The following is an 11,281-nucleotide window of genomic DNA, read 5'->3' on the forward strand; positions in this document are numbered from 1 at the left end:
ACTTGTCAATTTCCTTTTCGCCGAACATTCTCTTCCACTTCACGTCATATACAAAAAGCATTATAAAAGGGCGTGGCGGTATTGGGTCCGGAACGGCAATTTGGGACTGGACGGTTTCAAATAAAAGTGAATATTTCTTTAATGGTATTATCTACCTCTTCGAATAGTTTTTATTGGGGTGTTAGAAGGCGGGTTTGGTCTGCTTTACTTCCGCATGGATGCATGCATATACAAGCCAGGATTGGCGACGGTGGATTTACTGTGGATGAATATGGAAATGAACGTGTTGTGTTCTTGACTCGTTTTTTTTAAAACATTTACGAGTATTCGATATCATCTTTGGATCAGGAACTTATGGGAAAGGTTCAAGGACAACGGAAGAGAAAGTCCGCTCTATTTATACTTCTTGCTGCATATTTGGCATTGTTTATTGTTTTTGAAAGGAAAAAATATGGAAAGGATACCTATTGATCATACTATTTATTGTCTTTTACGCAGATACGCTGGTTATACTTGCTTTTTTGGCTTGATGTTTTTGAGGTTTTGCCATGTTTTACTACGTATGGTGCAAGCTTAATACATTCGCTTGCTTGCTTGTTTGGCAGCGGAAGGAGAAAATATACCTACTTATATATATTTTTATTATATTATTTTACGAATGTATTAGTGGGTACTAGGCATCTGGGATTAGGAGGTGAGCATACGGATTGTTTGGCTGATTATACAAATGGTGATTGGAACAAATATTTTTTATATGGTAGGCGAGAACGGAATGGAATGGGTTGGATAGGGTAGGGTAGGGTGGGATATAAATAGACGGGGAAAATCATGTGTATGTCAAAAAAATCGGATGGCATGTTGCGATTGATTGATGGACTTGGACTTATGGAAACTTAAATTTGGCTTTTTGGGTAATGATAGTGTTGTTGGAGTGGATGGATGAGATTGGTGGGGCCGGTGGGTTGGATAACGGAATGGCGTGTTCTTCTTAAGCCTTATATAAATGATATCATAACTTTTTGCGAAGTTCTTTTTATATATGTATTTGGGTTGATTGGAGCTGTGATGAAAGTGTACGGGATAGATGACATGAGATGAGATGTGTGTGAAGTAGATACCTAATGTATACGACAAACAATGGCGACTAGAGGCGGGGGGGGGGGGGGGGGGGGGGGGGGGGGGTTGGGGAGAAAATGGTATTTGGTATTGAGAACGTGCAAAGCCTGGAGGGATGTGAAACTTTGGAAAGGGGTGGAGGGAGGGAGGGGCTTGCTTGCTTGCTTGCTTGCTTGATTTGATTTGGGAAAATAGAATGTGAATATGTGAGAATATGGATGCATGTTGAAAGCTGGAAGCTTGGTGTTTCTTTGTGATGGATGAATGGGAGTCTTGTTCTCAAGGCGTGGAGATGGGTGGAATGGGGGATGGGTAGGGAATTGGAGGGATTTTTTGGGTTGGGGATGGGGATGGGGATGGGTAGAGGGGGGAAGAGGAGAGGAGGAAAGAGGAGAGGAGGAAAGAGGAGAGGAGGAGGGTGAAGAGGATGTGATGTTACCTTGCTCTGAATTGAGTATCCATGCGGCTGCCGTGGCGATCCTGAGTTGTTTGAGTTTGATAGGCTGTGGAGGAAGTGGGGGAAGATGTTGGATTTTGAATGTATTGGGGAGGTTTGTATTTGGGTGTTTTGTGTTTTGTGTTTGTGTTTGTGGTTTTTGGGAGGGGAGGGGGTGGGGTGTTGGGGTAGATGGAGTGGGATATGGAGGGGGATGTGGAAATAAGGAGAGAGGGGGGGGACTTGGGAGTATATATAATAGAGAGAGGGAGAGAGAGGGAGAGAGAGAAAGAGATAAAACTAATAAAAACCTAAAATAGATAAAAAAGCAAGTAAGTAAGTGAACTCAGTTATCTTTCCTTTCTTTGCTTGAGTACAAAGCGTTGGTAATACGGAGGATTGATTAGATTATTTGCATTTGTATTTGTATTCTTTTCGGCCCTCTTTCTGTGGATTTCGAAGAGTAGATATTTTTTGGGTTTTGAGATGTTGGTTAGTGAGTTGTTGTGTGTTGTGTGATGCTTGATGCTTGATGCTTGATGCTTGATGCTTGGTGTTTGAGGGGAACTTTGTGTTTGGATTGAGGTTAAGATTGGGGATAGAGAGGGAGATGGAGATAGAGATGGGGGATGTAGGGGGGGTGGGGAAGAGAAAAGAGTAAATTGTGTATATATATATATATATATATGTGTGTGTGTATGTGTGTGTGTGTATATATATATATGTGTGTGTATGTATATATAGAATGAGATTTGAAGTAAAAATAAGATGAGATGGGATTGTTTTTAGAGATTAAAGTATTGAGAAATTGGAAGATTGGAAGATTGGGTGGGAGATTGAGCTGAAGGGAATTGATTGATGTTGGATGAATGATGTATATAATAAGGAATGTCACATTTGACATACTTGCTATTTATATGGAGAAAATGATGGAAATACCTATATATATCTATCTGCCAGTGTTGTAATTAGTATACGATAGTATTACTGTGGCTGATATAGAGAGTATAATACGCACGCTAGTACGTATAATAGCCAATCATATCCACGTCTGTACATATTATACAAATAGAGCTATACTAAAGATATACTAAAATATGGGAATTCACATATTTTTATTCGAATATTATATATTTTGATTCGAATATTATGTATTTTGATTGACTTTAAGCCTAATAAGGGAAGAGATTATTCAAAATATATAATATTTAAATAGAAATATGTAAATTCCTGTATTTCGGTATATTGTTATTGATATTCAATATTATTGAAATATGGAATACTTTTAGTGATATATAATTCAATAATAATTATTGAAATATTATTATAGATATCAATATATACCACTAAAGTGGGGTGTAACTGAAATACGGAAAATACTAATTACAACACTGCTATCTGCTTGACAGTTAGGGGTGGAAATTAAAAAGCAGATTCGAGAAGTAATTTGCTTTCAGGGGGGGAATAGATGGTTTAGTTTAGGTAGGTAGTAAAACATGAAAATGAAGTGCGGTATTGAAAATTCGCTAAGAAATGTATGCAGAAAATAAACGAATGCAGGGCTATCTTATTGAAAGGGGGATAGGGGATCTCTCTAGAGTACAGAAATTAGACGACAGGGGGTTTAGTACTTATACCTTATACTCTTGCGGGTTCCCTATAAAAGCGAGAGAGAGAGAGAGTAATCAACTGTGCATGAGAATAAATATTCACAACCTTTTACTTCACGGGTCTTGATATACTTCTAAAAGTACCATTCACAATTATGTGTATCATGGTAAGATATTGTGGTGCTTGCTTGCTAATTGTCAATACGATTGCTTTGGTGATTATATACAAATTTTTAACGCTATCTTGGCACTTGCTGCTTGCTGCATTCGTATCTGTACCTATCTCAACTTTCCTCTTTTCATTCAAGTCCCAAAGCACCGTATTTCACTGCTCATAAACCATGTAATGACTTCTCCTTTCCCGAATCTCGACCTTCTCTGTCTTCACTGGTCCTATCCCTCTGAAATCGAAGTACTTGAAAAATTCAAGTTCCGCAATGGATGGATATGATATTGGAATCAATACATTGCCGTGGTATAATTGTAAAGAATCCACAATGGAGTAAGAGTTGGTATTTCCCACTGTCCGCAATTACACGAGTAGATATGAGCTTTATATACATCTCTGCTCAGAGATACTTGCCAATGTAAAATTGAGCGGTAGAGTTATCAAGCTCGTTGATTCTCGTTTATTCCTTGTAGATATTCACTCTCTCTGTAAGCGACCAACAAACTAGCGAATCGCTTCCGATCAATACTTCTCTAAATTCTTTTGTTGCATATCCTTCATAGGGTATCAAGCCTGTAGATGGCTTCTATAGCCTTAGCACCTCTGCATCTATTGGTGTGTTTGAGCCAGAGTATCTAAAGTACATTAAAACTTGAGAGTTTATTCATCTATTGCATAAATAATCACTCAGAAAATATACTTAAACCTAGCATCTCATCTTGTCTATCATTAACATCTGACATTAACATCTGATATTCCTCTGTAAGATCGAGAATCGACCACAAGTTATGATGGAAGAATTCCAAAGGTAAAATGAAAGGAAGAATACGAATGCAAGATAATGCTCAAAACAATACCTGAGTCGACTTCGACACAAAGCATACACAGCACAACAACCATGCTCTATCCCCTCCACACTTCAAATCCCACCGCACGGTAACCCGCTGAGATATCCGAGTATCATCAGATGATATCTCTGAATACCGACAGCACCCGACATCCGTATTCTTGAGATACAGCCCACTTGGAATATTCTCGGGTAATATCCCGGGGTAGGAGAGAGGTAGATCGGGGGACTTTTCCATGACTATAGACTATATAGTCGGTGACATTCAGCAGTGGATCTCACTCCGAGTGATAGTTCGGCATCCAAGCCGGGTGTGCAGTCCTTCGGATACTGGGAGCGAAACGCAGGTCCCGCTTATGGATATTGTTCCTTCGGGCTTTGGACGGGAGTGATTATAGTGATAGAATAATACAGTATCTAGGTACATATGGGAACTCATCGTTTTTGTAATAGAGAAAAAGTCCCGTATTATGATTTACTCTTCCTCGATATCCGTAGAAAGAGTAAAATCACATGTGCCCAACGATTGAAAAGCAAATCTTCAAACTATTCATCATCCATGGAATAAATAAAGCTCTCTAAATAGATGGACCCGAGATAGAATTCTAAGGACCATACCATATCGCAAAACAGAAACTACGATATCGACATATCCATATTGATAACTATGCCCATCATACTTTCCACAGACGGAGTTCATCTGAAAATCCTAGGCTCCTCAGTCGGGAACTCGATATTTCGTAGTGCAGTGTAGTGATCATTCCGTTTCTTCTCTATCAATGTCATAAGTTCTTCCTCGTCATCATTTCAGAGATTATCTCGGTGCACTTCCCATCTGTTTCTTTTCTTTTCCTTCGTTGAATGTATCTACGAGAATAATGATAATCATGATAGCCATGATAGACATAATAATACTGTCAAACTCTATCCATGTCTCGTAAATCTACATCTCCCAAAGAGAAATTCTCTCTCCCCCCCCCCCCCCACCCCACCCCCCTTCGATATTCACGAAACCTACCATGCACATTCAAACTCACATCCCATCTCCCCACTCCCTTCCTCTCCTCCCAGGATATGCTTTCCCGCAAACCGATCGCCTTTCCATCTTCTTTCTATTACTTACTATCCACACCCCTCAGTGCAACAACATTATTCGCGTAATAAAAATGTTTACGTTTCCTCACAACCACGCTACTCACTCCGGCTCCCAAAGCATCTGAAATTAACAATGTTGTCCCCTCGGGTAATTTAGAATATTGGTATATTGGTACCAAGAGAAACTAGTTTGGGCATTGGATCTACTGAGTTAGTATGATGTATGATGGCATGATCTACCGAGGATAGATATTCCTTAGTTGAAATATTGAAAATGTTTAAAAATTTAATATTTAATATTTAATATTCAATGACAGAAAACATCAAAACCCAATCCCCTAGCCCCCTACGCAACCAGCTCATCCCATCCATGACCATCCAATTCCCTAGCCTCATTTCCCAACTCTCAAGCTCACAAGCTCACAAACTCAAAACTCCTCACGCATTTAAACTCCACGCTAACCATCCAATAATCCCCACCCATCCAATCCATTCGAGCCATTCCAACATCAAATCTTGGTCTATCGCCCGACCAACACTAATGCACATCATTCTGCATCATTCCCCTAGCATTCATCATTCCACCCATCATCCGGAAATAAACTTTCTCTTCTAATGCTACATTCCCAATCCGTGGTAATTGTATCTACAGTATCTTTCTTTGATCACTTTCTCATACCGAGGAAGATTATCTACGTATACGCTGGTTTTTTCTAGAGAAGATTTGTTCGTTGCCAAGAGATAGGAAGAAGAAAAGCGAAAAGGGAAAATGAGAGATGCAGATCTGAGAATTGGGTGTGGAGGTGAGGTTTTTTGGTTACGGGACTGGAGAGGGAGAGTGGAGTTTGTGTGTGTATGTATGTGGAGATTTGATTTTGATTTTGTTCTTGTTGTTAGGAGATGGATGGGTTGATGGGGGGGGGTTAGAGGGAAGAAGATGGATTGTGAGGAGGTGGAGATAGAGATGTACCAAGAGTTTCTTTCTCTAGGATATTGGGAACTACGAATTGCGAATGCGAATATAGAAATCACAATAGATTAAAGTGTATCACAACCTAACCATCCATCAGGAAACATATTTTCGCTACAGTATCACAGAAGAGTGAATATTGCATTATACTAGTAGGTTGACGTACGTGACGTGAAGTTCACAAATTACATTTCTCGAAAGCGATCGTCATATCACATCATATCATATCATCACATCTTCCAAGTTTCCACTGACGTAGAGTCCAGAATCGCATTCATCATTCATTCTCTACCTACTCAACAAAGCATACCGGTAATACATCATCGAGTTCCTCATGCTTATAGCATAGCATCTTTTTCCGAGTGAGTGAGTGAGTGACTGACTGATGTAGATGGAGGAATAGTATTCATTCTCAATTCGACTTATCAAAGTAGAAGCATGAGCATGAGCATGAGCATGAGCATGAGCATGAGCATGAGCATGAGCATTGTGAATTTCCTTACGATTATATTATATCATATTATCATATATCCTGCTTTTCCCAGGTGACTCATTGACTGACTGACTGACTGACTGACTGACTGACGTATATTCATCCCAATCATAATCATTCTCAACTCAACTCAGCTCAACCCATCAAAACATAAACATCAAGAACTTCATCAAGAACTTCATCATGAACTTCATCAAGAACTTCATCATGAACTTCATCATGAACTTCACATCACATCACATCACATCATCACACATCACATCACATCACATCATCACACATCACATCACATCACATCATCACACATCACACATCCTACTTTTCCAACCATCATAACATACACATCTCCCTCCCTCATACCGTACATCCATCACTCTCCCCATCACTCTGGAAACTCTGCTCCCCAGGGGTCTTGGAATCAAAGAGGACAATACACACTTCCACTTCCATCTACATTTCCACTTCCATCTACATTTCCACACCCTTCACAGCTACAACTTCCACTTCACAGCCTACAAACTTCCACTCCTCCATTCACAGCTACGATGTCCTCCTCCTTCTCCTTCTCTTCTCCTCCTCCTCAAAAGGAAAAAAATATATCTATTATCTATCATCTAATCATCTATCTATCAGATTTATCCTATCATCATCTAATCATCTATTATTATCTATTATCTATTATCTATCATCTATCTATCATTAATCACCCATCATTCCTATAACAAAACAAAACAATCACAACAAATCCAATACCAAAAAACCCACACCCATCTACTGAAATATGCGAATTCCTCATACCATACCAACTCAACCTAGGTATCTCATAATCATAGTCATAGTAGAATGAATATACGTATCTTTTCCCTCTCTTCCCTCTTCCCTCTCTTCCCTCTCTTCCCTCTTCCCTCTTCCCTCTCTCACCTCCCTACAAGTAATTTTTAAATTTTAAACAAATAAACAAACAAAAAAACAAACAAATATAATCCCCTACTCTCCTACTCCCCTACTCTCCTATCTAATCTCCAATAATCGTGTTCTGCCCCCTCCACTACTCTTTCCCTCTCCTCTCCCTCCCTCTCCCCTCTCCCTCTCCCTCTCCCTCTCCCTCTCCCTCTCCCTCTCCCCTCTCCCTCTCCCTCTCCCTCTCCTCTCCCGCTCCCTCTCCCTCTCCCTCTCCCCTCTCCCTCTCCCTCTCCCTCTCCCTCTTCCCTCTCCCTCTCCCTCTCCTCTCCCTCTCCCTCTCCCTCTCCCTCTCCCCATACGCCATCATCTCCCAATGTCAGTAGAATGAAACACCAACATCAATATCAACATCAATATCAATATCAATATCAATATCAATATCAATATCAATATCAATATCAATATCAATATCAATATCAATATCAATATCAACATCAACATCAACATCAATATCAATATCAATATCAATATCAACATCACTATCACCATCATATATACACCCAAACTAAACAATCCAGAATTCAAAAATCAAAATTTCTATAGGTCAACAAGTTTCTTTGATTATCGTACTAACAATTACCAACAATGGAATCTCATCATTGGTTGCTTTGTCATACATAAACTTTTGCCCAAGTTTGTCCCAGTAACGCTCATACAATATGATATGCAGACTCAACAATAAAATCATTTTGCGAAAATGCTGTCAGACTATTCGTTTCTTCATTAAAACTAATAGAATAACATAGCCCGCAAACATAAAGTTGTAGACTTTCAAACCCGGCAAAATAATCTGAATGCCCCATCTCCTTTCTTTGCCTGTTACTAAAAAAAAAACCTTTTGTTTTCACGCACCATGAAGCCTAACAGCCACACCCGGATCAAACCCCTCATGCGTGTATGTCAACTCCCCAACCCCGTTCCGTTTGCGTGCAAAGTAATGAAAAATAAAAAAAAGTGGCGTGTATTCAATCCTCCAAAGAGGTAATAACAGCCATAACCAATGCGAGAGAATACAACCATCCACCACCCCATGTACCGTGTTTTCCACATAGAACAACGTGATCATCAAATATTTGCATCATGTACGGCAGCGAACCGAATAGAAAAGGTCCTTCTAAAAACTTTGAAAAGGAAAACTTGCAAAACCGAACAACCTCAAACGCAAACCCAGATATGTTACATATGATACAACTTAATGCTCATACTTAGTTTGAGCTGGATTAGCTAAAGTAAATGTTAGCTCCGGGTCAAGCAATGGGGAGAAGTGAGGGGATAATGACATTGGTGGCTATACATATGGTTTGACCCGTAAGGCGAAGCTGGGTACCCGGTGTAGTGATCCATGGCTGGCTGGCCATTGCCGTAGCCTTGTAAATGTTGGACGGAAGAAGCTGGTGTTTGGGTTTGCTGGTATTGGTTTGGAACCTGTGCACCAGGCTGGTACCCAATGGGGTTGGAGATGGGTGGAAGTTGAACAGTCGACCGCGAATAGGCCGCAGAGCCGGCCTCCGGATGGGCTTCTGGAACAGCGGGAGCACCACCGGCACGAGCGACTTCTTGCTCCTTGCGTTGCTGTTCCTCCTCCTTCTTGCGAGCTTTCCACTCTTTCCGGATTTCTTTGAATTCTGCAAACACCAGACGTTAGCTTGCCAATGTTTCACGGCATCTTTTGATCCATGCTAGTGAGCAAGGTTATAGCCAATCGATGTCAGACCTAGTCCAACGCCTCTTGTAACCACCCGTAAATGGCACTTGGCCCCGACAAATTACTCGTAAAGACAATGCAAAAACCCTGAAGGGGCACATGTAGAAGAATAATTCTCCGGCGGTCCAACGAATGAATGTAGAATTACGTGTAAGGAAAAAAATCAACATACCTTCTGGTGTACGTTTGTTTCCGTGGGATTGCATGGTTACGTGAGCATTAAGATGGTTCAATGTACCATACGCTTTCTCACATCCTTGATGTCCACACTTATACATACGTTCAATTTCTTCAAATCGTCTTCTAGGTCGCTTCTGTTGACTAGATCCAGGGATTGGGACAAATGAGTAAATCTGGGGTAAGCGCGCGTCCTGTTAATTCTTAGTTGTTCTGCCAAGTGACAATGAAAGGAAAGATCTGGGGGGTGAAAATCACGCGTCGATTCTCGCGCCGCGTTCTGCACATCAAAACAATGCGACGCGCGCTTTGGATCTCACGCGGGGAATGCGCGCACCGAGTGAACGGGATAGAGAAGATGAGACTTACTTGGCTAGGTCGTCCAGCGGAAGCGGGGAGCGACTGGGCTTGAGGACTGGCAGAAGTATAAGGAGTGGGTACCATTCCGGATGGATGGTTTGTGACATTTGGGTGATTTGGGTGGTTTGCGACATTAGGATTAGGGGCAGAGGGGTCGGCGTAACCGTGCCAATTGGGTCTTGGTTGCGAGTACATCGAGCCGCCAGAATGTGTCGGGGGATATGGGTGATGCATCTGTTCTTGTGCGGAGTATGTGGCGTGCTGTGGGTTGTACGGAGGGTAAGTTGGGCTGGAGGCCGCAATTGATGGATCTATAGGAACATCCTGGTCAGATTTGATTTGCGAAGTTTGATGGGTTGAACGGCCATCTTGCAAAGGTATTGACGGACTTGTTGGTTGAGCCATTCCTCCACTGCTATTGCTATTATTGCCCGAATAATGTGCTCTGTGTAAATGATCAAAGTTGGCTGAACGCGCCGACGATGGGGGATACGCAGCACCGTACTCGGAGGTGGGAGTAGCTGTTGTTGAGTATTGGTTCGAACGAACGTCTTGGTGTTGTGGTGGATACTGCGCAGCAGATGTATTATCTGCAGGGGATTCTTCAGATTGAGCGTCTGTGAAGGCGTGTGGATAGGGCGTTTGCAAACCTGACTGCGTGTATGCGGTAGACCCTCGTTCCATAGAGGTGTGCTTCTGACCGTTTGTATATGCCCCAATAATCGTACTTATGTTTGCTTCTGTCTCGTCAGGGGGATTCTTACTCTCAAGGTCGGTGGTGGATGAAGTTGACGGTAAAGTATTATTGAAGGGATGCTGTGTGGAGGCCAGGGACATATCACACTTGGAAAGATGCTTAGAGTATCGACTTGACGTTGCCTAGTGTATACTTCAAGTTGAAACTTATGAGAGTCCGTCGAAAGTAAGAAAGAAGGAGCTGGTGTCGATTTATTTTTAGAATTTGGGAGACGAGGCCCTTTAAGTAGACTTCTCGAGTGATGAGAGAAGTTGACGGAAAGGACAATTGATTGGTCGAAAAGCCCAGGAGACTAACTTTGAGGAGAAAGCAACTTATGATGCTTGGACTGCGATGGAATATGGGTCTTTATGGGATTTAAAGTTTAGTAAATAGTTGAAGATCGAAACTCTGATGATCAAGTTTGGTAGTGAGCAGGTAGTGTGTGGAGTATTCCCCAAATGGACAAGACTCGAGGACTAGAGACTGGAGTTGGCCAAAAGTTTCCGAAGACCGGTGTCTTGGGAAACCGAGTCAAGTTCGAGTCAAGTTCGACTCAAACTGCAAAGGTTTGCGGTGGGTTGGATGGAATATATTTTTGACG

General features: G+C 41.4%; 2 protein-coding genes across 2 annotated transcripts; both read right to left on the bottom strand.

The window, feature by feature from the left end:
• Window positions 1-8,015: 8,015 nt before the first annotated feature.
• Window positions 8,016-8,387, bottom strand: EAE98_008635 (uncharacterized protein; the record flags this gene model as incomplete). The annotated part of the gene is made up of 2 exons (XM_038956258.1): window positions 8,016-8,204; window positions 8,280-8,387. 2 exons carry the CDS (start codon window positions 8,385-8,387, stop codon window positions 8,016-8,018), a joined length of 297 nt encoding a protein of 98 aa, XP_038807339.1.
• A 504-nt stretch (window positions 8,388-8,891) lies between these two features.
• On the bottom strand, window positions 8,892-10,778 carry EAE98_008636 (uncharacterized protein; the record flags this gene model as incomplete). The annotated part of the gene is made up of 4 exons (XM_038956259.1): window positions 8,892-8,923; window positions 8,980-9,324; window positions 9,577-9,775; window positions 9,951-10,778. The coding sequence occupies 4 exons, from the start codon at window positions 10,776-10,778 to the stop codon at window positions 8,892-8,894; spliced, it is 1,404 nt and encodes a 467-aa protein (XP_038807340.1).
• Between the last annotated feature and the right edge of the window lie 503 nt (window positions 10,779-11,281).

The sequence above is a fragment of the Botrytis deweyae genome (assembly GCF_014898535.1).
Source record: "Botrytis deweyae strain B1 chromosome Unknown BDEW_023, whole genome shotgun sequence".
Classification (NCBI taxonomy): Eukaryota; Fungi; Ascomycota; class Leotiomycetes; order Helotiales; family Sclerotiniaceae; genus Botrytis; species Botrytis deweyae.